This window comes from Gasterosteus aculeatus, chromosome 14, assembly GCF_964276395.1.
Source record: "Gasterosteus aculeatus chromosome 14, fGasAcu3.hap1.1, whole genome shotgun sequence".
Taxonomy (NCBI): Eukaryota; Metazoa; Chordata; class Actinopteri; order Perciformes; family Gasterosteidae; genus Gasterosteus; species Gasterosteus aculeatus.
Genome location: NC_135702.1, coordinates 17,691,225 through 17,718,230, shown reverse-complemented (window position 1 = coordinate 17,718,230; position 27,006 = coordinate 17,691,225). Strand labels below are relative to the sequence as shown.

Here is a 27,006-nt window from a genome sequence, read left to right as displayed (position 1 = left end):
TCATTTACATAGACTAGTGAGCATTGTGGTTTCAATAGAGAACTGTGGATTGTTAGAGAAGAGGTGTGTAAAACTCAGAGCTTGTTTATTCTGACATAGTTGTATTTAAAATGTTTCATAATGTATATGGTGTGACCTTATCAAAATGATTTCACACATATTTCCCATCAAAACATAATAACTTTACAAACTTTACTCTTTCATCATTCAGTTTAGTCATATGATTACGGACAACACTAAGAAATGATCCTTACTTACTCTTTACTCATGATACCAGACAATGCCCTTTACAGCAAACTAGTTCTTTCATGTGAAGCTTTTGCATCAACATTTGTAAAAAATAGTAAAAATAATGGCAAATAGTAGATCACTAGTGTTAAATGTTGATGTTTGTAAAAAACAAAACTCAAATCTTAATAATCCAGAATTCACAGTGGATAACAATTTATTTTCATCTTGTACAAAGAAACCCACCAAAACAGAGAATGTGAAAATAAATACCCCAGAATAGTTGAACAAGTAGAATATGGAGTGAACTTACAAAAATAAGTCATTATTTTAGGTAGACACCATTATTCGCTTTTTGTTACGAAAATAATAAACCCCAAAAACTGACACTGTAGCACAGATTCCAAATAGTGGAAATATGAATCTCCTGTAAGCAATTTATGTTTGAATTTCCAATAAAGCGAAGAATGCTAATAAATGTAAACATAACAGAAAATCCAGGAACACAGCTGGGTTTAATTTCCTCACAACTTAAGCAGGAAAAATGAGTTTCTTCTTTTTCAATGAACCTTTGGATCAATATTTCAGAATGAAACAAGGGAATGGTGTGGATAAAACAACCAAGCATTTACTGTTTTAACACTATTTTTATAATTGTTATTGCCACTTTGTATTAACACAAAGCTTTGATGAACTGTAATGACACATCAATCTGTCTTGAGACCTTAAACACCTTAAATGAACAGTATTTTACCATTTAATATTTTCTTGTTTGAGTTAATTTTGATTAACACCAACTGTGAAGTTAGATTATCTTCTTTGCTGAGAATTCTATTTCTTAAATATTATACCTTGGCCATGTACTGTACGTGGGTCAATACAGCAGCAAACCCCCTAAAACCAAAAATACCAAAAAAACTAAAATCTTTTATTTCATTCTTTGAAATTACTTAATTTGCCCCATAAGCAATTGCAATTGAAGAAAATCCCCAAAACACAGTTCAACATGAATAATCTCGTAATTGTTTGTGTGTGTGAATTAATACAAAAAGCAATCGCATGAAAAGATCCCTCTACATTTACAGCATGTTATCATAACAGAGTAACAAGCCAGGGTGAATGATGTTCAAATACTACATGGAAAACCCTCCTTATGAAAGAACTGTCAGCAAAGCAGTCTTTGAGTGTGCACCTTCTTAAATTTTTTTTTTAAAACTGTTGAAAATGGGCCCCATGCCGAAAACTGAATCAAACATAACCATGCCGGAGTTAAACGTCAGGACACCTTTTTATAACTGGATGATGTAGAAAGGAAACACCCAAAAAATCTACATCGGGCTATTTAAATCTCATTTTAACAGCAACTACAAGAAGATGAAGAAAATGCCAAGCTTAAAAAATAGGCATATTTTAACACATCTTTGATATTGACTATTTTAACTCATTAATTATCCTTTTAAGTTAATCTTCCATCACTAAGCTCCTGTCCATTCATTGCCTTTGGCACAAAACCAGGAAACAATTCTCTTTAATATTTTGTGTAATAAAAAAAGAAAGGGGAATGCCTCTGGCTTTGTCGGCTAGCGTAATTGCTGTACCTGTCAGTACACTTGCAAAAAATTGGCAATAACATCTTAGCTTCTTAGTGTATATAAGAAGTCAGCAAAACATGCATGCAACTACTTTTACAAGCATCTTTCAACGCAAATTAGTAACTTTTTCTTTATTTTGAAACAAGATTCCAAAGTCCTTTCCAGAACATGTTCTGGGTGATTATTGGGAAATTACAAGATCAGTACAAAAAAAATAATTAATTAACCTTTGACAATATAGTAGTGGGAAAAGGAAAATATCCTGGTAGACTTTTTAGAGGTTTTAACCTGTTTTCATATTTTTGGAAGACTGGACAACCTGCTTACCTGCTTACCTCTCCCATCTATTAACATAGCAACATGGCAGGGGCAGGTTTAGAAAAAGGTCACACCTCACTTAGCTTGTTATGTCATGATTTGTTTTGAGGGAGTGTGACAGTTTAGACTTCGGTGACACTGGCCGTCAGCGGCTGCTGCGGCAGCTGGTCGGCGTCTTCGTCGTCGACACTCAAGTCCAACCTCAGGTTATCCAGGGTCTGACGGATGTTCAGGGTCTCTTTACGCCTGATGGAGGGACGGCAACAGACAGACATGGTGATTTGTTTCGTCCCAAACTGATCAGTTTTCTTTATACCATGGCTGTAAAACGCCTTGGCTGTAATATGCTTTATAGTGAGTGATTTTAATATTCATTCGGAAAATCTTTGTACTTAATTTCTTTCATTGTTAGATTCAATTGGTTTCTGTCAGAGTGTAAATAAACAAACTCATTGTTTTAACCACACTCTCGACTTGGCTCTTGTATATGGTATTGGGATAGAACATTTAACAATCCTTCCGCAGAACCCTGTCTTGTCGGACCATTGTCTGATAACCTTTGAATTTCTACTACCAGAATCTTCTCCTCCTGCCAAGGGTTTCTACAGTCGATGCTTGTCGGATACCGCTGTAGCCTCATTTAAAGAAGCCATTCCTTCTGCTCTAAGTTCAGTGTCCTGCCTCAAGATATCACAAGACTCCTGTGAGAACCTCAGTCCGTCCCAGCCCTATCGTCTTGTCGATAGGGCTAGGCTCTTTGAGAGTAGGGCTGGACGCTATTGCTCCTCTGGAAAGAAGAATGGCAACAAGAAGGACGTTTGCTCCTTGGTATAACATGACATGACATCCATTGTAGTCTGTCCACCAGGAGAGGGATCACTAAGGTTTCTTCTCTTTTTTTCCCATGAAAGGGTTTTTCCTGGTCTGAGGAGGAAGCATGGCGCCAGTGTTTGGCTTTGCCGTTGCCCTCCTGGCACTTTCTGTTTCCCGGTATCGGATATTTATTGTAATATGCCTTTTAATGCCACTATTCTTGTCCACAAATGTATCAGCAGCGCTGGTTTACGATTGACAAATGCTGTTGCTTATTAGAGCTGAAATGACCAGTTGTATGGGAATCGGTGATCCACCTCCGCTACCACCATGTGTCCACCTGTGTTTACCGGACCACTGCCTCTCACTGCACCGTGACTGGAGAAGGGATTTTGCGCACCCGCCCAGGAAGCGTGGTAAACGGAGGAGGCGAGGGACTAGAGCGGGCCTCCAGGTTAAACATTGCCGCCTACGGAATTATTCCCATGCTGCCAACTGGACGGACTGCCTGCTCTTGGATTGTAACTTCACATCTCTCCACCAACCAGGCGTTGCCTGGTCACGGAGCCCTGCCAGATCATCCTATCTACGGACAGTGTTTCCGGATGTGCCCGGTGGATTGCTGAACAGGGATCCACCCTACACCATAGCCGGGATCGTCGTGGCCTGCCTACGCTCAGAATTATCGAGTGCTCATCCCCTTTTATCTACGAAGATTCAGTTATCGGCTCTGTGAATATGTGCTTGTAAATGCCCGCTCTGTGGCGAACAAGGCGCATGTTCTGAATGATCTGTTTGTAAGGCAAAACTTGGACTTTTTATTTCTGACAGAAACCTGGCAACATAATTCGGAGTTTATTCATTTAAATGAGCTGTGTCCTGTTGCCTGCTCGTTTATTGGATCCCCGCATTTGTCCGGGCGCGGTGGAGGACTCGCCATGGTATGGAGAAATATATACCCCTGTCAGCTGGTGAGCGTGGAAACTTTCTCCTCTTTTGAACTGCAAATCACTAGAGTTGGTCAGATAAAGCCATTCTATTGTATTCTTATTTACCGCCCCCCTGGTCCTGCTGGGCAGTTTTTATCTGAGTTCACAGACTTTATGTCATCGATTATTACATTTGAAAAGCTATCAATGATTGGGGATTTTAACCTGCACACTGACGTGACTGATAACCATGCTGCAAAAAATGGTAATACATGCTGCCAATAGTATTACTGGCTCACACAATCTAAAGCAGCATGTTCATGGGCCCACATATGCTGGTGGTCATACATTAGACCTTGTTTTTACACTAGGCCTGGAGGTTAATTCAATATGCTGTGAGGATATGTTGATCAGTGACCACAAGTGTATCTTTTTTAATCTCTCTACCACCGCTTATCCCCCCTGTCGGAAACGATTGACATGTCAGCGTATTATTACTCAAACAACTGTTGAGCAATTCATCTCCCAGTTTAGCTGTGACTTTAATACTATGGGTGATAATGATTTTGAGCTCTTAATGCAATCTTTTAAAAACCTTTGTTCCTCTGTGTTGGACAAAGTGGCTCCTTTAAAATTAAGATCTAAGCCTATCTGTAACGCCTCGCCTTGGATGACGGACGATGTGCGTTGTCTACGGAGGAGGTGCCGTAGGACTGAACGCCTGTGGAAATCCACTGGGCTTGAAGTACACCGTCTGTATCTTAAGGAGCATATGCAGGATTTTAACAATTTAGTCAGGAAATCCAGGTTAGCCTATTTTTCTAATTTAATTTCTTCTTCTAAGAGAAACCCTAAGGTTTTAATTGATACTATAAATAATATTGTTTCCCCTCCTGCCACTGTACCAATAACGTGCTCAAGATGACTGTAATAGGCTGTTGTCATTTTTTTATTGATAAGGTAGAGTATATTAGAGCAAATATTCAGCCTGGGACACACCTTCATGTGGACTGCCTTTCCTTACTTAGGCCATTGAAGTTTTCCAACCAATCAGCCTTCAGGAGTTGCTAAATATGGCTAAGAAAATAAAAATGTCCTTTTGTCCACAGGATATAATACCACCCTCATTATTTTCAAATAACTTCCTACCATTGGCCCTAGTATAGTGGCTATTGTCAACTCGTCATTGGCCACAGGCTGTGTCCCATCCTACTTTAAATATGCCACAATCCAATAATAAAGAAGCCTAATTTGGACCCAACAGTGTTAAAAAACTAAAAATCGCCCCATTTCAAAGCTGCCATTAATGTCCAAAATTCTGGAAAAAGCTGTGGCTAATCAACTGACAGCGGTTTGAGAGAATTTGGAGATATATGACAAATTTCAGTCAGGCTATAGGAAGAGAAATTCTACTGAGACCCTGGTGAGAGTCCATAATGACATTCAGATGGCCTCAGACGTAGGTCTATGCTCATTGTTAGTCATTTTAGACCTCAGTTCTGCCTTCGATACAGTCGACTACCATATCATGATTAAGCGATTACATGAATGGGTGGGTATATCAGGTGTGGCCTTGGACTGGTTTGCGTCCTATCTTTCAGATAGAACTTTTGATGTCTTTATTGGGGAATGTCATTCTGCATCATCGCCCCTGTTTTGTGGAGTTCCGCAGGGTTCAGTGTTGGGCCCAATATTATTCATATATATGTTGCCTCTAGGTGAGGTTATTTGCAATTTTAACATTTCTTACCATTTTTATGCAGATGACATACAGCTCCATTTCACTTTTAGGCAAAATAAAAACACACAAACTTACTAGGCTCCAAGATTGCATAGTTGCCATAAACAACTGGATGGCTGAAAGCTTTTTGCAGTTGAACCCAGAAGAGAGGCTTTAATCATAGCGCCAGACAGTGCTATTCCTCTGATCAAGCAGAACATTGGGCCTTTGTCATCTGCAGTCCGGCCCAGTCTAAGGAACCTTGGGGTGACATTTGCCAAATCCCTATCTTTTGAAACCCACATCAAATCAGTGACCAAATCCTGTTTTTTTCACTTACGCAATATAAGCAAATTAAGGGCTGTGGTCTCTCAGCCAGAGCTAGAGATGCTCATTCATGCCTTCATTTCCTCCCGTATTGATTATTGTAATTCACTTTTCTCCTCACTCAATAAATCTGTCCTTCACCGCCTCCAATCCATTCAAAACGTGGCTGCTAGGCTTCTTACTAGATCAAACCATATCCCTCTCCTTAGCTCTGTTCAATGGCTTCTTGTAACCTACAGGATCCAATTCAAAATTCTCACCATGACCTATAGGGCTCTACATGGTCAGGCCCCTGACTATCTTGCCAACATAATTCACTTACATACACCATCCCGGTCTCTCAGGTCTGTCAATCAAAATCTGCTATCCATGCCACGCACGCATCTGAAGACATGTGGGGATAGAGCCTTTGAAGCTATGGCACCCAGACTCTGCAATGCTCTACCAATCAGCATTAGGTTTGCGGAGAATGTGGACTGTTTTAAGGGACAAGTGAAGACTAATTTGTTCAGGCTAGCTTTTGGGTAGCCTACGTCTTTTTCTCTTTTGATAATTTGTATTTTATATTGACTGTTTCATGCACATTGTAAAGCACTTTGTGACCTTGTCTGTGAAAAGCGCTGTACAAATACATTTTACTTACTTACTTCCTTTTTCATTTTTCGTTTAATTTTCCTGTGCTGAAGTGAGGGCTTCAGGACAGAGGATGTTGCATGTGTACAGACTGTAAAGCCCTCTGCAATTTGTGATTTTGGGCTATACAAAATGAATTGAAATATACAAAAATGTACGAGGATGCACAACATGAACTGCTGACATATCTAATTGTATGAATGAGTGTGTGTTGGAGAACATACTTTGTCTGCACGTGTTGGTCGAGCAGCTGCCTCTGCAGCCGGCCGCTCGTCTCCCTCTCCTCGGCTAGCTCCCTCTGGGTGTGCCGGTACTGCACCTCCTTCCGGCTCGCCTCCTCCTCCGCCTCATTCACCTGACGCTTCAATGAGCGCATCCTCTGGGTCATCTGGGAGAAACCGATAACCGAGCCACACTTAAGGTTGGACAGACGGACAGAACTAGACAAACAGGTTCTCAGTGACGACTTAGACATGAAAACACCTCAACATTGTTAATGTGTACAATGTAGTGTAAAGACATTATGGAATAACAAAAAAATATTGTCGGCATAGTTAAGCACACCTCTATATATATATGTGTATAAACAGTGTATGAACAGTGAATACTATTTGACGCTATTTAGATTGGTGATTGAGTAGCTACAAAAGCCTAGCCAATAGATCCGACAAATTGTTATGGTTAGTCTACCATCATTTTTATCCTTTCGTTGCAATTAAATCACAAATTTATTTAGCATGTTGTGTACATACAACTGTTGCTTGCTAGATGTATTCAGTACAGCTCTGTGAAAATCCCCGAGACATGAGTCAGGCATACAGCTTTAGTTTGCCGACGTCTCTGGGACTTGCACATGCACATCTTGATAACGGCCTTGTGTCTGCCATAACTCCCTTAATCCCTCCCCCATTCTTCCACTGTCACTATCAGAAGGGTCCGTCCTCTGCTATAAGGCCCTACCCTTTCCGTAAGAACTTAATGTCGTTGTGTTTTCCTATTTGCCGTTGTGTTTTGCACTTCAGGGCCACCGTACAAACATGTTGGTACAGGAACTGACCAGACTGTTCTGCAAGACTGCATTGATGTAGGCAGAGTGCATGTGTGCATTACCAGGTCTTTCTGCTCAGTTGCTATCCTGTGTTCTTCTTCCATCTGATCGCTCAGCTCGTTTATCCTCCTCTCCAGTTTACCGATTGTGTTGGTCAGAACCGACTTGTTCCTGCACAAAACACAAACACATTTGCGCATCAGCCAGTCAGCTGCTGTGGCTACATCCTGTTTGTGTCTCAGCTGACCGCTTTGCAGTTAGCACCTCATTTGAGCAACTTTGGAAACTCGCTTGAGGAGGCAAATCCGTCACATAAATTTATAAACCCGGACCTGAATGTTGTTTGCAGCCCCCTTCTTCAGGATCAAATCAACTGAGCTGCAGGTAAAGAAGGAACCTTAAATATAGACATAAGCCAGAGGAACAGGTTTTTCAGAAAGATTATTGAGCCTAGACGTTTTATGCCTCCGTGAAGTAATGAATGTCCGTCCACAATGTCATCACGTATGATCCTATTAGACATTTGTGTGGAATTGTAATATTTGGCATATCAGTTCTTGAGTTTTCTTCAGGTCATCCAAAATTTGAGCAAACTCTCTTAAAGCAATCCTGAGATATCTCAAGAACTGACCGGACGGATGGAAGGTCACGGTGACCTTGACTTTAGATGCTCCAATGTTTGATCAGTTAATCCATTGGCCAAGAGGTTGATTGTGACGCAAAGCAATTTCCTTGAAGTCTTCCTGAGATGTCACGCTTGAAGGAATGGTATGAACACACAGACAAAAGGCCATCTGATACGCTCAATGGTCAGAAAGCAGGTCATGTGACTTACCTCTCCTCAGTCCTCAGAGTGTTCTCCAGCTCTTTAACCCTGCTCTCCGCCCTGGAAACGACATCCTCCTGAACTCTGGAGCTTTGTAGCTCCTCCACCTCCATACGTAGCTCACGCAGCTGCAGACAGAAAAATAAAGAGAGAGTAAATTATAAGTTATATGGAATTAGCTATTGGACACAGTGTTTTTTTAAATGCAAAGGCTGGCCTTTTCATTTCCTGAATAAACACAATATTTGTACAGTATGCTTGTTCGTTTTTATGTAAACCACTGTAGAACTGCTTTTGTATAGAATGGTGGTGGTGGTGGTATACTGTATATACATATACTGTATATATTTGAAACATCTAAACACCGATTTACTTTTGTTCCTGTTTTGCTTGGTTGCTTGATTATTTGCATACTTATAATTCTTAAAACCCTTTTCTTGAATCAAAGTTAATTTGCACATTAGCTTGTATATCTGGATAGATGTCGGCCAAGAAATCACCAAAGACTAAAGACATTTTTACAATAATAAGAAGGATTTCTGTATTTGAAGGAATACATTGTGCTAAAAAGAGGAAATAATGTCAGTCAATACAGTTTTTGTTTTCATTTTCTAAAAGCTCTATCAGTACCTCAGTCTATTATATCAGAGAGATGGAAAGGCGATAAAGGGTCTAACTGTGTTAAAAACACACACACTGTACCTGTCTCTCCATGGCAACTTTGTCAGCCTCCAGCTGGTCATTCAGATCCTTTTCCTGGATCACCTTCAACTGGAGTTGCTCAATCTGACAGCAGAACACACAGGTATATGTCTTAGTAACCAGCCCAACAAAGTCAGCCAGTTACGGGTGTGTACTGTTTTCTCTCTCTCTCTCTCTCTCTCTCTAGGTAGCTCTGTATCCTGCCTGGAACTACTAGCTGAAACCCCTTAGTGAGCGGAGCTAGAAGCAATCGGCTGATTGGTGCCAGGGTGGATAAAAGGCTGGGGGAAGCCAGGCCGACTGGGGGCTTGGATTTGAATGCATGTACCTTGCGGTGCGTGTGTGAGCGCGTGCACACACCAATGTGCTGGCAGGTTATCATTGTGGCATTTTTCTACTGTTGGACAGTAAGTTTTGAGTTTGTACATGATATGGACGTTTTGATGTATTGTCAAATAAATCTCTTTTGTTTAAAAATTCCTTCTCTTATAGTCTATTTTCATTTGTTACTCTCCTCTAGAAATTGCTCAAGGAACGTTACACAGCAAAAATGGGTGTCAAATCCACAAATGGTTTAGTTAGCTCACTTCCTGTTCCCAGTGTGTTTACCTGCTCAATAGCTCTCTTGTGTTTGCTGGCCCATCTCAGCTCGCTGTCATGTAGCTCCTCCAGGTCACTCTCCAGGTCAATCATCTTCTCCTGAAAGTTTCCAAAAATAATAACGCATTTTCAGGCAGCTTGTGGTCAAGTGTCGGCTGTCTTTTCAGCACCACGGTTCCATGTTGTTCAGTAACGCCACCAATTTAAGTATCTTCATTAATAGAAAAACAATGATTATTAAGGATTATGGCATTAGCACGCTGAACAACATTTGCATAATGAATGCCTTATTAACTCAAAACTCGGTTATGACGGTTGGCATAACTGATTAATCCTAGTGAACATCTCTGTTTGAATCATTGGGTCATGTATTTAAACTACAGCCAGCATAAGGAAGAAGCATTGAGGGAAAGATATATGTGCTATTTTTAAAGTATGCTTGTCAGTCTGACGTCTCGTACAAGTTGATACAAATATATTGAAAAGTCTTTGGATTTTATGTTTATTCTCATTGTCATACAATCACATCAAGAGACACAAACCAACAATGAATATGTCCACTAACACAGTGGTTCTTAACTGTTTTGGCTGCTGGACCCACCATCGGAACTTAAAGACAAGCTGTGACCACCATTTTCCTACGTTGTTCACCTCCAGAACAACAGGTGGAGTAACGTGTTTTGTTGAAGACGACCTGGAGAGTCACGTCTTTGTGTGTGGAAGTCGTTGGTTGCTTTATTTATTGATCATAGACTTTATTGCCCCGTGCATCCACACTGCTGCTTTTCATCAAGGACACATTTGCCCCGTATTTTCCTCCATGACTTTGTTCCCCTCTCGAGGGCAAACCAACGTTTGCGGCGATCTCCCTCCATGAATCCAACCCGCTTCTACAACCCGCCAATGACGGCTTGTACCAGCGCTCATATTTACGCATTTCTTCAGACAAAAGTTCTTCAATCTGATCCGTTCTCTGGTAAACATTCTTCCTTTCAATAACGGCCGTATTGTGCTGTGAAAACGGAAACGTGAGACTCCTTAAAGGACGTAGTTAGCGGACCAATCACAGCCTTGTGCGCTGCAGGAGGCTGCGTCTAGAAGCCTAGAAAAATGGCTCAACACACGCAAGCACGCAAGGAGGTGTGAAAAGACACGCAAGGGACACGCAAGGGGGTCTTGCGTCTGCGTCGCTCTGAAAACGAAGAAGCATAAACTAGGCTTGAGCTGCTGTGACCCCTCCTCCTCCCCTCCTTCCCAAAGCACGCACAGTTGACCCAATCGTTGTGCAGCAGTCCCTATCAGCTGCAGTCTGAGCAGACAAACCCCTCCGTCCAGACTGGAAATGATTAGCGCATGCCCAGAACCGTGACCCAGACCCGTGACCCACAAGTATTGGACGTGCATTTTGTCTGAAGTAAATGTATGTTCCGCAAAAGGGTCCAAAACTATTAACTCATCAATCGTGCTGTGGGACATGTTGTTTACTTACTATAAACACATGCCAGACTTTATTTTGACCCACATTCAGTGTACTGCTGCTCTAAATGCCTGCTAGAGCCCTCAATGTGTATTATTCCGGATATGAAAATAGTCTGCATCAAATGGACCATTTCAGGCCTATTTCAATCCCTTTTGCTTCAAGTGCTCATCTGTGAAATTGGCAAGACTTTGTTCTTTAGCAGGAACCAATGGGCTGGCAGCCACAAGGGGGGGAAGTCAAAAAGCAGGGACAACCCCAAGTTGCCGGTTTTGGTCTTTTCATGGAAATCAATGGTGATTGACTTTTTCTAAGCCCCCCCACCCCCCACAGAATGATTAGGCTAATGTTCCCCGATCCACTGTGGATATGTTTTATGCGTCCTGTGACTTGGGCAGACTTTGACTCTCATAAAAACCCATATGAAATAAAAATGAAAATCTAAAAAATTCCCTATTGTAAAATAGATTTTAAATGTGATTCCAATGAAAATAATTTAGACCGTTAAAAATGTAATAATAATTGAATAATTGTCTAATCAGTCATTTGTCCAATCAGTCACTGGCCTCGCCATTGAGACTGCAAAGCATATCAATACCTGAGCCAGTTTCACTTGTTTGGCCAGCTCCTCTCTGGCCTGGTTTGTATTCTGCAGCTCCATCTTGAGGTCATCAACCGTCCTCTCTGCTTGCTTACACTGAAGCTGTATCTTCTCTCTCAACTGAATCTCCTCCTCCAGCGTTTGCTCCTTATCGATCAGCTTACCAGAGACCTACCCACACACATAGAATACGTGAATTGACTTTTAAGCTGCCGGTGTGACCTGGTGACTTTTATTGGTTTAGAACGGGGCACACCTCTCCATGCAGTCTGCCGACGACCGTCTGCAGTCTCTGCAGCTCCTGATCCTTCTCCAACATGGATTCCTCCAGCTCCTCCACCCTCCGCTCACTGTCCTCACGGAGCTTCTGCTGCAGGTTCAGCTGGGCCATAGCCTGCGTGGACACCAGCAGGGCCTCACCCAGCTGGAAGCACACACAAGAACTTACAGTTAGCATGTACGTGCACACATCTCCTTCAAATATGTTTCAACTTGATCAAGGCTCATGGCCTTGATCAACCTCTTGTTTCTTTTGGGGTTCTGATTACACTATTCTATCCCGCTGCTCATGATGTCTAATAAAGTGTTATTGGTATTAGTTTTTATAAATGAATAAACATGCACACTTTCAATTTTGTTTACTAAAATAGCTTTACAGGTTCATCTTTATTTATTAACATGAATTAAACAGATGAACTCAACTGTAGGTTTGCATCCCTTTTAAAAACGGTAATGCAAAGTTATTTTTTCCTGACATGACAATTTGGGGCATTTCCATATGTAAACGGCAGCATTTAGTCTGTAATGAAAAAGAAATCTTAAGGTTGATTCTGTGTTTTTGTGCAATTCTAGGAATCACAAAGTACGTAGGAAGTTAGGTAGAGAGGAACATAATAAAAATAGGTCATTCCAGTAAATTGCGAGAGTAACCGAAGTAGTCTTTTAGTAAGAGGACTGCAAGTCTCCTCCCCACCCCCCGTCTGAATATTCACAAAGTCTCTGTACCTCTGACTCCAACCTGAGGATGGTGCAGTTGAGTTCCGAGGCCTTTTTGTCTCTGCTGTCTTTGTGGACCTCCAGCTCTTCCAGCTGTCTCTCTGCCTGCCACAACTTCTCAGACAAGGTCTGGGCGTGCTGCGTCTGCTTCTCCAGGTTCTCCTGAGCACAACACACACACACACACACACACACACACACACACACACACACACACACACACACACACACACACACACACACACACACACACACACACACACACACACACACACACACACACATTTCAGACATCTGCCTGCCAACACAATGTGTGTGTCTTAATGTGGGACAGGCAACTCTCACGTTTGTCTGCCATTGTTTTGCCAAGCTGAAGACAGAACTGTATTTCTTAAGCTGGATTGATTTGGAGATCAACACAATGGTTTGAACTTTTGGTGCGTTTTCCCTTGAATGTCCAGCAACACCAGCATGCAGTGCACCTGTGCGAGCCCCTGCAATGGCTATGGTCATAAAGGTCCTTAGTTGGGTACAGAGATTTGTGATTTGGGTTTTAATAACTACTACTGCTAAAATAACCCTGTCCACCCAGACTTTGTCCTGATGCACATTTCCTCACTCTTTACCACTCTTACACAATGTTGTGCTGGATCAGTATCAAGTGAAATCCACACAAATCAATTATGTGGGTGACAGTTTTGTTGTTGTTTGACAGTAGAGAAAGAGCAGAGCCGCGTAAGAAGTTCGTTTTTTTAAGATGTCAGAAGCTTTTGTGTACCTCAGCGTCTTTGATCTGGTTTTGGAGGGACTGTTGGAGAAAGCCAAAGGCGTACTCCTGGTTGTTAGCCTCCACCCTGATATCCCGGGCCTGCTTCACCTCAATCTGCACAGCTCAAAAAAAGAGTCAGTAACAAAAGAAACAATCGGATACCTTCAGTATAATTTGCATCCATTCTCCCACCTCCATATCCTTGTAACTCTCGACCACGGATTTGTTCTCCCTCTGCATCTCTATCATCTGCTCTCTCATCCTCTTCATCTCACTGTTCAGCTGAGCATTGACCCTCAGCAAGTCCTCATTGTTCACCAACAGGCCGCGCATCTCAAACCTGCACAGGAGGATGGTCATCAGACAGAGCTCACAGAGGGGAGGGAAGCAACGGAACCGCTTGCTGAGAATCCCTTTCACATCACAGCAAGGCAGTATAAGTGGACTGAGGTGGGGGGGGGATCAGTCCATTCTGACATCCCTTGGGGGTTTGGTTAAATGGAGCGGAAAGACCTTCAAATTCCAGCAAGTGAAAAGCCTGTTGAACAATGCAGCTTGTGTTATGCGTCCGCAGCTTCTGTATCACTGTAAAGTGAATCTAAATATATAAAGCGGTGTACGGTTACAAGAAAGTCACATCCTTTGCATTCAATTGGACTGCTAAAAAATGGGTGGGCCAAGAGAGTAGATTTTGATTGTTGGAGGAAAGATGGCTGCCTTTTGAAGAGTGACTCCAGCTTCATAGAAATTCTTCAAGCTGTAGCTCAGCTGAAAAGCATTACTTCAGCAACCAGTTCTCCAATCTATCATGCATAACGCACTCACCATTGATGTCAGTGCACTGAAAAAAAGGCAAAGAAAAGTAGGCGAAAGAGCAACAAGTAAGAAAACCGCAACCATTAGGACGAAAAAATAACATGTCTGACCTTATCTGGCTCCTCTCCTTCTCCATCTCCACACTCTCTGCCTCGAGGAACTGGTTACGCTGGAGAGATCACACACTTCAAAATAGGTTCCTAGTGGTGGTAACGAATCTCCTTAGAGAAGAAGGAAACGCGTATCCCAAAATGAATCAGGGGATGCCTACCTTCTGGCAGGCATCCATCTGTTTAGTCAACTCTTCTATGAAATTTTTTTTATTTGGCGCTCCCAGGGTGTTAGAGCGCATACTGTAGTGGGTGGTGGGTGCCACCTGTAGCAACGAAAAACAGATGTTGAAATATGGGAAAAGACATTATCTGTCGCCGGTGATAGAGAGTGTTATTTCTGCGTGTGTGTCTTTTGAGTAGATGTACAGTGTTGTTGACCTCGACCCTCCTCTTCACCAGAGTGTCGTAGGCGGAGTAACGGGGTCGGGCGGAGTTGAGGGGGGACGTTCCCACTGGACTGATGCTCCGACCGTTGAAGCTGTACATGTTCATCTCTGAGTTGGCAGGAGACAGTCTACCAGGAACCTGGAGATGGGACAGAAAGAAAAAATGTTAAAAAAATTAAAATAGAAAACATGAAAAGATTATCCTGAAAAAAAACACAACTGTTCTTTTCGCAACAAACCTTGAACTCAGACATTCGGTTCATGTGGTTGTGATCTATGGAGGACGCGTTGGCGTACGGACTGTTGAAGAACTTGGAGGGCTGTAAACAAACAAACAAGACTGTGATGTATACCAATCAACAAAGTAGAGTCAAAGCAACCGCCAAAGGGCAGACACAGGGTCAATTGAGTGCAGGCCAGTTCCAGTTATCAATCCGTTTTGATATTAGTTTATTATTAACACTAAATAACTAGAAGAAAAGACGTTGATAAAAACTGATGGGTTAGTAAGTAAGGTATTCTATATTATAATTTCCATTAAAAAAATAAAAACGTAAAATGTTCTGATCTAATACATCTGAACCTATGATGACAAGACATGTTAAGTTTAACAGCTGAGCTCTTTCACACATAGATTAGTACAAAAACAGGAAATAATGATAAATGTCCATTATTTGAAGGAGATGATATTATTAATCACAAGTAATTTTACGTGCATGACATAAATACTACTCGGTTTCATTTATTAGGGCCTGAGCCGACAGAAAGTCAGCCGAAGGCCCTAATAATTATGATTATTAGAAAGAATTCATATTTTTTCACCACTTCAATCACACTTTTGAGGCCTATTTTTGGGAGTCGCGCCTTTGGGTATGAAAAAATGTCTTTCTAGCGCCCCCTGGAAGTGCTCCCTCTGTTGAGGTTTCACCTAGTTTCAACGGTTGACTTGACAAAAAGTAAATCATGGTATGCAAATGCACCTAACTAGATTTTCTGCCATTTTCAATTTAGTGAAAAACACGTTTTTGCACACCCCTTCCAAACGCTCAGTCTGATTTTCACAAAATGTTTAGGTAATCATTATTGGGTCAATGGCTTTAAACGCTAAGTAACGTATTTTGCGATCTCATTTTGTTTAGAAGTTCTGGACCAATGAAATTTGTGAGGGGTGTGGCCTAATTAAACTTAAACTTAACTTAAGAGGTATTTGGCTTGTGCTCACCAAATCTTTAAGATGTGTTGACATTGAGTCCCTAAACATACCCTATTATTTTCAGAATATTTGAACTTTAGGGGGTGCTGTAGTCATTTGCTGAGATTTTGCTTGTTTTTTCCAATTTCAATCGGATTTGGGATTTACAAACAAACGAACAAACTCCTCCGAGAGTTTAAACACGATCAATTCCAAATTGGGCAAGTTGATCCTGACACCTGTGTGGTCAAACGCCAAAATCAAGATATATATATGGTACGGGTAGATGAAATCCAGCATTCTGATTGGTTGGGTCATGGGGTGTACTTTGTTGAGCCATAATGTACTGTACCTGTTTACATCGCGCACTGATATGGAACACAGGTCCATCAAAATAACAGTAGCTTAAATTAATAAATACAGTTAGTTTTGTAAAAATGTATTTTTTCTTGTTCATTTTGTGTGCATTTAGTGTGTTCTTGGAGACACAAAGCTTGACCAGTGTTGAATTCGTTACATTAAAATTAGGCCAAATAAAAATTAGGTAGATCATGCCTGCCACCAAGGCGGAGGATGGTGATCTTGGGCTTAAAAAGCTTGGTGACCTCTGGACTAAAGTCTCTCTGGAAATGTCTCTGATCAGCAATGTCCGTAGTCTGGTGTTTGGTTAGTGTCTGGGGGTCCTGGGTTAAAATCTGTCCGTCGGGCAGCCTCCCTGACATGCAAGGGGAGGCAAAGGCCCATTCATCGCCGCTTTCTCAACCTTGACTTTATTAGACATTAAAATGTTTTAGAAACTCCTCAATTCATAGAATCTAAAAATCTTCAGGTCCACCAAAAAATTACCTTAAATTCTATGTTTTGTCCAACAGATGGTGCTGTTCAATAACAGAAAAGGACGCATGCATTACACTAAGGTTGCATAATGGAAATTAAAGGAATCACATTTTTATATATTTCGGCCTTCACTTAAATACAGTATTTGTGAAGAATGCTCTTTTTTTGTGGAGATTCAAATAAGAGAGTTCTTTGATCTCTAATTAAACTAAAAAAGACTAAACAATAGAGAAAAATCGAGGCATTAACTAAGTTTGTCATAACCACATTAAACTTTGGCCTTTTCTTTCTCCTCCAGTGCGATCAAAGATCAACTTCTTTCTCAACTTTTCTTGCTTTTTGAAACTTACAGAACATTACGTTCGGAACTAGAATGATGGAAAGTTACACGTTTACATTTGATTGCACGTGCAGATTGTTGTTTTTAAGGAAATTAGACTTCTAACTTTCCATATTGGTAATTAAATGGAGATTATTGATTATTGCTGTGTATGAGCAATAAAGAGACTGTAAAACTGTGCTTCGTCCAGGAGATGGCGATGTCTAATAACGAATTCTGTGTTTCAGCAATCAAAGCTATGATGGACATGTCAGTCCCCAGGTCGGATCCTCTACCCTGTCAGATGTATTGTCCCAGTCCCGCGAGGCCAGGGACTCCAGGGACCCTCGGAAGTGGTTCCCTCCCAGCCGGTTGGTCTCCCATCGGGCCGGCTTGGAGCCGTTCTCCCCCAACATCCCACCGCCTCCTGGACCATCTGCATCACCGCCACTCAACCCGTTGGTCTTGTGATCATTGTTGAGAAAAAGCTGATATTTGGGGTTCTGGATGGCCGGGATGACTCGGGGTGTGGTGGGCTCCTCCTCCGATGTGCTCTCCGACTGCTTGTTTGAATCCAATTCAGACTCCTGGAGGACGGGTGACCGGAGGAAAGGGATGAAATAGATCCATTAATATATAATCTATTAAACCTTCTTTTAGCTGCTAAGCCAGTCGCTAACTTTGTCGGTCTGCTGTTGGTTTATCAATGTGTTAAGCACCAGTGAGGGGACCTTTCCTTACTATAGACCTGATTCATAGATCTACCTTAACTCGAAAATACAATTAGAAATGCATCTTGACTTTAATACAAAGTTCTCGGTACTCAATTTGGCCTTTTGACTTTGACTTTCTTTCTCCCAATGTCCAAATATTAAAATAAATGCGCAAATTAATATAGATTGTATCAATTAGACAGCAGCCAAACACGTTTGAGCAGGGGGAAATTAGTTTTACAGTACAGACGGACAGATAATACAAATATTTTAAGTTTGGGAGACAGGTCAGAACAAGCCTTTTATTCGGGAATATTTTGTAACTTTGAAACCAATTACTTTGTTCCTTCTTTGCACATACTCTAGATAATATGCCACAATAAACAAAATCAATATAATTTATCACAGTAAATGATCATGCATAAAAGTGTCCTGCTCAGTATATCCCAATTACTGCAATCATGCTGTAAAAAAATAACCGTGTAGGTTGTAGACATTATTATTCAACCAAAGACAACAAATGGCAACATGCTGATTTACAGGAAAATAATCAGAGAAGTGAGAGATGAGGAAGTGAGGCCTTTTGGTTGGTACAATTGGAGAAGGCTTTATAATCTCACCACGATTTCATGCTTTCAGGGCGTCGTGCGGATGGAACATGCCGCATTCATCATGCAAGAAGACGCATTGAAAAAACCTGCAGGGCCATGCCGTCAAGCCGCCCTCACGCGCTGAAGACGCTTAATGTTTCATGCTAGGTCATCGATCAGGACTTTGCTTACCAATCCCACGCCAGAGTCTTTCCCGGACTCTGTGGTTTGGGCTTTGCTCCTTGGTTCTGAATCAGTGTTCTCAACGCTACCGCCTACTGGACAGTCTATTCTCGCAACTATCTTACTAGTATCGGGGCTTCTCTGAGCCGACCGAGACAAGTTTAGGGTTTTGCGGAATAGGGGGGTCACGGTGATGCTCGGAAGCACACCCTGGTCTCGCCCGACGCTGTCCAGCGCGAAGTCCGAAGCACTCAACGTTGACCTCGGAGACCCTAGAGCCTCTCCGGGAGTGAACTTTGGTACTTGAGCTGTTCCAGACGAGGGGTTCTGTAGGGGACCGGAGGATGAGACATGATCTGGACCAGAGAATTTACTGATCAGGTCTTTGACACTGCTGGCTCGGTGCAAGTTGGACTTCTGGGACAGGCCTGTGGCGGGTTTCTTATGACTGGCCCTGAAGGCCTGCACGGTCTCTTCTTTGTTGGTGGTCTGGTGAGGACTAAGTGGCGAGTGTGGGGAAGAAGACCCGGGTGCATGCTGAAAGGAGTGAACACAACAACAAAGACCCCAACACCGCTGTTAGCAAGGAGTCAGACACATAACAGGTTAGTAGTGGGGGATTTAACAGGCAGTATGAGTCGAATACACAGTTATGATCTCTGTGTGCTTCAGATAATTGTGGGAAAAACTGCTGAGTGTTGATGGAGCAGCTAAACCGGTCTAAATATAAATCTCACTGACCGATCCAAACTCAGAAAACAAGCATTTTAAATGCTGTTTCATCATCTTTTTTTTCTTTTTTACAAATGAGCATTATGTAATACGGCATCCCATATGGAAAAATGTCTTGGAGTCATACTGCTGTTGTAAACATATTTCAGCGGACATTGTGTTATGAACCAAAATACAGAAATGTCTGGTTTTCCTATTAAAACCATATGTACAAAGCAGAAATAGTTATGTTGGACAAGTTCTATGAAATTAAATTAGTAAACACAAATGATACCGCTTCACATTTGGTGTTAGCGCACCATGAGATCCATAAGGTTGCTTTCAGACATCACAGTCTTAAACCTCAAAAGCTGTGAGTTCACCCAAACAACGCAATCAGAATTAAAAAGACATCATTGCATCACTTGGATTGGAGTTCTTGAAAGCAGCACGTCAACATGTTAGCCTCGTCCTGTCTTTACAATGTTTTTGAGCATGCACAATGACGTGTAGCCCAGTGTGCATGTGTGTGTGTGTCCTGCTATCCTCACAGAAATCTCTCTTGAGGAAGTGTAACATCTGCTTGTTCAGCTGAAAAATCCCCACCATCCCCCAAAAACACAGCGTCCCACTTTTCTCAAGCAAAAATGAAATGACACAGAAATATAGAAAGGCACATGTAAGTCAACTTGCACACACACGCAAACACACACAAAAGAGGGTAAAAAAACTAAAAATTCTCTTTTTTTGCCAAAAAAGCCACTTCATTAAGTCCAACTTGAATTAACATTACAACAAGAGGCCGATGCCACTTAGAGAAATTAAGTGGCGAGCATCCAGGAGTTTAACTTTCGGGGCTCAAAGAGTCCAAAGCATTGACTGGCCTTAATCCAGTGTCTCGCTTGGCCGCCTCCCCCGGGGCCGGTGAGCAGAGGCTGGGAGAGGAGCCGGGGCCTGGGAGGACTGAGGGCTGGGGTTTAGGAATTCCTGCTAATCACCACGGTATTAAAATGTTTACAGGCCACAGTGGGATTAGCTAAGAGCGGGTGACGTTTATTGTTATTATTTCTCAGTTTGAACTCTCTGAGCCTTATGGAACGAGGAGACGCTAATGAAAAGTGGTTGTGATGTATTACTGTGGCTAAAAAGAACATTAATTATTAGTTTATATTTGTGTTAATATTTTGAACTTGTTTTATTTTTCAGGCAATATTTCCCCTATTACTATATTCTTCTTTTATTTTTGATTGTACCTGTGTGCTGGATATGATGGCAAAACACATGACTCTTGCTTACGTTGAAAAAATATTACAATAGTTAATTATTAGTTAATATACTATACATTAATAATTAAATATGATGAAATATTTCACAATATCTTGTATTATGAATGCCTAAATCTAAGTGGTATTTCTGACGCTACAATGATTTATATATAAATATATATGAAATAAAGATAATAGCAGAGAGGCCTTTCAAAATAAAATATTTAGACACTTTCAGACATCTGATGGTTTCAACAATTTGTTCTGTTAAGTTGTTTTTTAAACAACTGTATTTTTTCTTTGTTTGTTCTTAACCTTTAAAACCTGCAAATAAAATTAGAATAACAGGAGAAAGGGACGTTTTTTTAAGTTAAGGAGAAACCAATTGGTAAAAAAATCTGCCAGAGAGACGTGCAGACGCCCTTCATTCAGCGAAACCAGGGTCGTATTCTACCCAAGTAATGTCAACACACACTCAAACACACATAAGTCCTCAATTCCCTGTGGTTACTATAGTACAGACATATGGCGTCGAGCTGCGGACCATCTGACCCAGATATGTGACAGCAGTGCATGCTTGGGAACGGCAGTGAATGCCTCTGATGTTATGGTGCACAAGCGCTTATCCCAGAATAAAAAGCTTGACACGATAACATTTCTCTTAATTCGGACGGGTTTCTGTTTATTTTACCTAACATGGTGATGTGTTTCTGCCATTTCTGCAGTAAGCAGATACAGAAGGCCTTCATTTTCCTTTTCAATGTTCATGTTCTGGCACACACACAATTCATTGAAAAGCAACGTAGCCTAATTTTACTAGAGTTACCTGAAGAACTAAAAATATTGTATTGAACATTTCCCATAATGTAACTCAACATTGTTTTTTAGTCAGACCATCTCTGTCTGGTGAACATCCGCTCCATTTGATGGACTGTTTGGACCAAACCTGCCATTTCACCATCTCTGCCTGTGGGATGATTATGCTTCGAGCTTCCTTTTTCCGGGTTTCTTTTGGATTTTATACTTTCTAGAAAGCTAGGAATTATTTCTTCAACAAGTTTAACCCAGTTCCAAAAAGACACAAAGGTGTTTTGTTTCTATTTCCTTGGATTGCATTCCAGCTTATTGTTGTTTCTGGTGTTGTTCTGGTGATGTCTGGCTCTTCTTTGGCTTCCTTGTGTTGTTTTCCAGCATCTAGTGTTTTTCAGAATTTGTATGTTAGGTTATTGTTTCCTTTAGTACTGTTTTGCCTTTTCTGGGTTGCTTTCTGGCTTTTGGGGTTGTTGTCTGTTCAGAGTAATTTCTTCATTTTCAAGGGCTAGGTCTGTTTCTTTTGCGCGTTTTCCAGTTTGTCTTAAAATAATTATTTTCACATTATCATTACCATTTTTACATGTGCCAGTGTGTGTGTGTGTGTGTGTATGACTCTACTCAATGTCCTCAATTCAAACTGTTATTCAAGACTCTCACATTTTTCTTCTCACTTCTTCACAATGTCCTCACACAAAAACCTCTGTCAGTCTTGTCAGGTCTGTGAGACACACAGTTGCACACAAACTCTACACATACAAAGGCAAGAGAGAGACGGAGGTACTAACAATATGATAATAACCTCTGTAGTCTTTAAGTCTTTGGAACGGCTCAACGCTAAAGACAGTGGAGATGATTGTGGATTTCAGGAAGAACAGAGTCCCACCCTCCCCCGTCACCACCGTGGATTCCTTCCGTTTCCTGGGCTCTATCATCACTTTCTGTTCGCTGGTGCACTTTATTTTATAACTTTTTAAAACTTTTTATTTTTAACTTGGATTTTTAATTTAAATCCCTCCTGCACTATGTTGTCCATTGTCTTACTGTCTGATGGTATGCACCAACCACCGAGTCAAATTCCTTGTATGTCTAACATATTTTGGGTAAATGTTCCTGATTCCTGATAAAAAATGTAATGAATTAAGCAGTTAGCGGCAGTGGTGTTGAGTTTGACAGCCGAATGTCCAGCTCCAATTGGCCCACAGCAATTTATCAATTAACACGTCGACAGCAAATGAATAACCAAATATTTGAATGATTGACTATTTGAATCACTACGGCTTGCGATGGGATTCATTTATCTATTTTTATAGTGTGTGCATGCTCAGAATACAAATGTTGAGTCACGTTGCTTAAATAACAGTGTTTTGGAACCAAGGAAATGTGTTGACGATCCAAATCAAGATCTCTTAAATCCAACCAGTATAAAAGTACAGTATAACAGACTTCAAACTAATTATTTCATAAATATCAAGCAGAAGAAATACCGAAAAACAGTGTGTTGACCTTTTCATGCACTTAAGAACATAATCGAGCATCCTGCGCTACATTTTCTTTCTCTTTTTAATCTCTATACAATAGAGCCCGACTGGAATGTTATGAAACAAAAAGCTGAGCACCACTCATCAGAGACGGATCTTAACAAAACATATTTTCATGTGCATGAAGCTGCAGAGGCGTATTTCCACCCCAAATGTCCTTATGTGAGGACTAATGGCACTTGTGTCCAACCTTTAAAGAACATGTTCCCTTTGTTGTGGGAGTTCTGGAGAGATTTATTGTCTTTCCATAATTACTAAGGGTGTTTTTCTGTGTCTAAGCTCCTCTGACACATACAGAATCGCCTGGTCTGACGCTGTAATTTCACATTCATAGTTCTTACTTCAACTCTTAATGATCTTTCGTTTTTCAAACTGAAATAAATACATGCAGCGCTCACATTACTGCACAATGGTTTAGGGTGTGTGCGGCATACTAAAGTCCACAGTCCAGGACGGAATAGTGAAACCAATTAAAAAACGCAAAGCTAGATCATTTAGATTTGATGTATAATAGATTAACAGATTAAGCTCATAATCTGATCCACAGGTTACGGAGCCTCTCTCTGACTCGTCTAGATTAACGAGCATGAGACTGAAAGTGTCAAGGGTCTGGCTGATATATTTCCATTTAAATCCAGTTTCTGAGTGACTCCATCTGTCAGAAATTATTTTTACACTACAAACTTATTTGTTTATTGAAGAAAAAAAATATATATATATATATATAATTTTTCATGAATATTGACCATTGTAATGTAAACCTTGTATACATAAATCAGAAACACTGGCTCACACCCAGCCGGTTACATAGCAGCTTGGTCAGTAGAGCTACACTTCAAGCTATGACAAGCTAGACACGTATGTGGCTCAGTTTAAAAAAAGCTAACCGAGCCTCCTCTATAGGTCCGAGATTAGATGTTTGCTGCTTCAGTGCAAATGGGTTCATTCTGGATGCAAGAGCGTTTGAGGACATTCCCCAGATGTGTTGATGGTTAACTGCGTTGAATGTGAACAAGCCAACTATAAACTAAATGTTTTCAAATTGTAGATAGGGATCGGGATGGGTCTGATTCATGTTGTATTTCTGTGCGAGAGACGTTGCAGCATGTTGGCAGTCGGCCTGTCTGCTGTTTGTGTTTAAGCTTCACAAGTTAAACTGTGGTGACACGTTGACAGGTTTCCTGTTATAATAAGATTCCAAACCAGGTTTCTTCTCTCACTATTCCCCGTCACGACTATGTCAGTCTATTATGGCTTTTTTGTGGTTGTTTTTTTTAAGGGAAATGATGCTCTGTGTGTGTGTGTGTGTGTGTGTGTGTGTGTGTGTGTGTGTGGCATTGGTCCAGCTGTTGTCAGTCTTTCTCAGACAGTCAGTTTGGAGATATAGGAAACATCTGCCTGCTCATCTGGCTCTGTCTGTCACACACACACACACACACACACACACACAGATGCAGATCTACACACACACACACACACACACAGATGCAGATCTACACACACACACACACACACACACACACACACAGGAACACACAGTGTTACTGTTCTACCTTAGGATTTTATCCTTTATGTTTTTTTTACATAGTTTTGAATGGTTATTTCATTAAATTAAACAATATGAGGAAAGACTGCCAGTATTTATTCACTTATTGTTAAATATAGCGCTGCCACAGTAGCAGACTAAGTAGTGGAGCACACAGCTGTCATCTCGGACTCACATCTCATTCACACCAAAAATACATCTAACTTCATTGTGATGAGTGTAAACGTGGACACGTTGAGATGACCCCGGTTCCCGATGACTTTAGATCTCAGTAAGGCGTCGAAAGCATTGGGGCACAACCTCCCCTCCCAGCATGGGAAACCCTCTCTTGATGAGAACAAAGAAAAGAGAAGTGCCAAAAAAAACAGTGAAACGTGTAAATAGGGCCCCAGTTACCATTCAGTCCTCCACGGACAGCAATATTGTGAATATTAGCGGACATTGTTTCCATAATTCAGAAAGTAGTCAAACAACTAAAAACCTGACACCTTATGAAGACAAACGTTAAAAGGAATCCTCATGATTGGACAGGACCAAGTCTCGGCCTCTGACATACAAATGGTCCAGATCGTGAGAAACTCCTGCTTCTGGCCTTAAGACAGATGTGGTACATATTTTACGTCACGTATACAGTCCCATATAAAGGATTTCTTTATACCATAATCGACTAAGGAGATCTGCCAAGAAAAAGGATGAGATATGGATTCAGATGCGGGTAAGAAAAGAATGGATACAATATTAATCCCTGAGATACTTTGGTGATTTAGACAAAAAGCAAATGAGAGCATTGAGTGCAGATTGGGACGCAATTGGATTGATCCTCGTACTATATGTTGATCCAAGGTGTATTCTGCTCGGCGCAGGAAGTACATCCACTGTGTTTGGAAGGTAAATGAACCCTGAACCCTGCAGAACGGTAGCCAAGCCAGGCTTAGGTGGGTAGTTAGTTGGGTTTGTTAGGCCCAGAAGTTAGGTGTTGTTTGAGCCCTTAACTGTGCCAAGAACGAGCATGCACAATGAAACCCGATTGAGTTGAGATGCCGAGTCGAAGCGTGCCACGTTGCTTACCTGCTCCATCTCGTTCTTTCCCTGCATGCTGCGGACACTCGGTCTGCTGCTGTGCGTTTCCTCTCTGAAGGAATAATATGAAAGGGCAATGTTTCAATAGTTTTCTAGTCCGAATCACCAATTGAATTTATGTTTTAACAGGTTGTGGAATTGTCTACCTGTGAGATTGTGCAAGTACTTTCTGCTTGAAACAGGTCAGGCTTTGCGTCTCTTCCTGGTGCAGGTCTTGAGTCAGCAGGTTACGTAGCGCGCTCAGTGCCTCCACCTAGAACAACAACGTCTCTGGTTGGAGCAGATGCTCGGTGACGGAGGCCTGGAGCTCCTACACAGCTGGAACTGGGGACAGGTGAGGGTCAGTTTCACATAAAACACAGCAATCTCATTGGTGCACTTTACACATAAAGAAAGCCAAGTTCAAATAATGTTATAACAATTTCAATATATGGTTGCTAATCAATGTTCTGATCCTAAAGTAAATGCTGTTGTTGAGATGATCATCTAATATGTGTGGGATGAATACATTCCACTGTTGTCTGTCTACTATGAAGTGATATGTAAAGTGTCAGGTAGCAGGAGGTGGATCTTTATGAACTGCATTCACATGCTGAATCTGTAGTCGCGCTCCGTTTGCAGTAGTGATGACTTGTCACCTTCCGGCAGGCTTCGGATGCATATAAACAGCCCGTGTGCGGCTGGCGAGTGGGGCCCGGGGTTGGTAGGAGATGTATAGAAAGAGTCACAGCAGGACTATCAGACTAGAAACTGTAATAATACAAGAAATACCATAAGTCTAGAATCAGTAGTAAAAAAGTAGTCACAGTGTGTTATTGGTAGTAATTGTAGAAGTATTATTGTTTGAAGCATTGCAATAGTATTAGTGCTTGCGTGTGTACAAGTAGTACTACTTGGTGGTGGTGATAGAGGACTGCAAGCACTAGTGTTACCATTATATCGGAGTAGTATAGTAGTACCAATAGTTGCAAATATGTTACGTAATACTTGTACGTCTGTGCAGCAGTGTAGAGTAGAAATATTACTAATTTTTAGGGGTGTAACGATTCATTCACTGAATCGATTTATATTCCTGCGATCCAACTGAATCGATCTGTGCTCCGCAAATCGTCATTCCGGACGACATATATCGATTACAATCGATTGAAATGGTACATAATCGATTGTATCGATACTTGGAAACTGCACATTGGATTTAAGCACAACAACGGCATGGATGTGTGTTTGTTTGTTTGTTAGCACTTTAGACGCGTTAAACGTTACTGGATTCAGTCTGCCTGTCTGTGACGTCATCAGTACGCAGCGGCCGCCGCGCAAAACTCAAC

At 41.3% G+C, this 27,006-nt stretch overlaps 1 protein-coding gene across 4 annotated transcripts in view; it reads right to left on the bottom strand.

Annotated features, from left to right (window-relative positions):
- Window positions 1-427: 427 nt before the first annotated feature.
- The window catches only part of LOC120831919 (uncharacterized), a 46,852-nt gene continuing 20,273 nt past the window's right edge, over window positions 428-27,006 (bottom strand). The window contains exons 3-21 of one of the 4 annotated variants that reach the window (XM_040197826.2): window positions 25,828-26,005; window positions 25,670-25,733; window positions 18,738-19,265; window positions 17,539-17,829; window positions 15,134-15,214; window positions 14,875-15,033; window positions 14,667-14,771; window positions 14,506-14,564; window positions 13,772-13,919; window positions 13,589-13,693; window positions 12,820-12,972; window positions 12,071-12,238; window positions 11,812-11,985; window positions 9,746-9,835; window positions 9,137-9,220; window positions 8,444-8,562; window positions 7,671-7,779; window positions 6,785-6,948; window positions 428-2,384 (exon numbers count right to left, since the gene is read on the bottom strand). In XM_040197826.2, coding sequence (XP_040053760.1) covers window positions 2,261-2,384; window positions 6,785-6,948; window positions 7,671-7,779; window positions 8,444-8,562; window positions 9,137-9,220; window positions 9,746-9,835; window positions 11,812-11,985; window positions 12,071-12,238; window positions 12,820-12,972; window positions 13,589-13,693; window positions 13,772-13,919; window positions 14,506-14,564; window positions 14,667-14,771; window positions 14,875-15,033; window positions 15,134-15,214; window positions 17,539-17,829; window positions 18,738-19,265; window positions 25,670-25,696 — 2,688 coding nt within the window. In that variant the 5' untranslated portion in view covers window positions 25,697-25,733; window positions 25,828-26,005 and the 3' untranslated portion in view covers window positions 428-2,260. The remainder of the gene's footprint in view (window positions 2,385-6,784; window positions 6,949-7,670; window positions 7,780-8,443; window positions 8,563-9,136; window positions 9,221-9,745; window positions 9,836-11,811; window positions 11,986-12,070; window positions 12,239-12,819; window positions 12,973-13,588; window positions 13,694-13,771; window positions 13,920-14,505; window positions 14,565-14,666; window positions 14,772-14,874; window positions 15,034-15,133; window positions 15,215-17,538; window positions 17,830-18,737; window positions 19,266-25,669; window positions 25,734-25,827; window positions 26,006-27,006) is intronic. The other 3 variants (XM_040197829.2, XM_040197832.2, XM_040197830.2) reach the window with 3 other exon arrangements.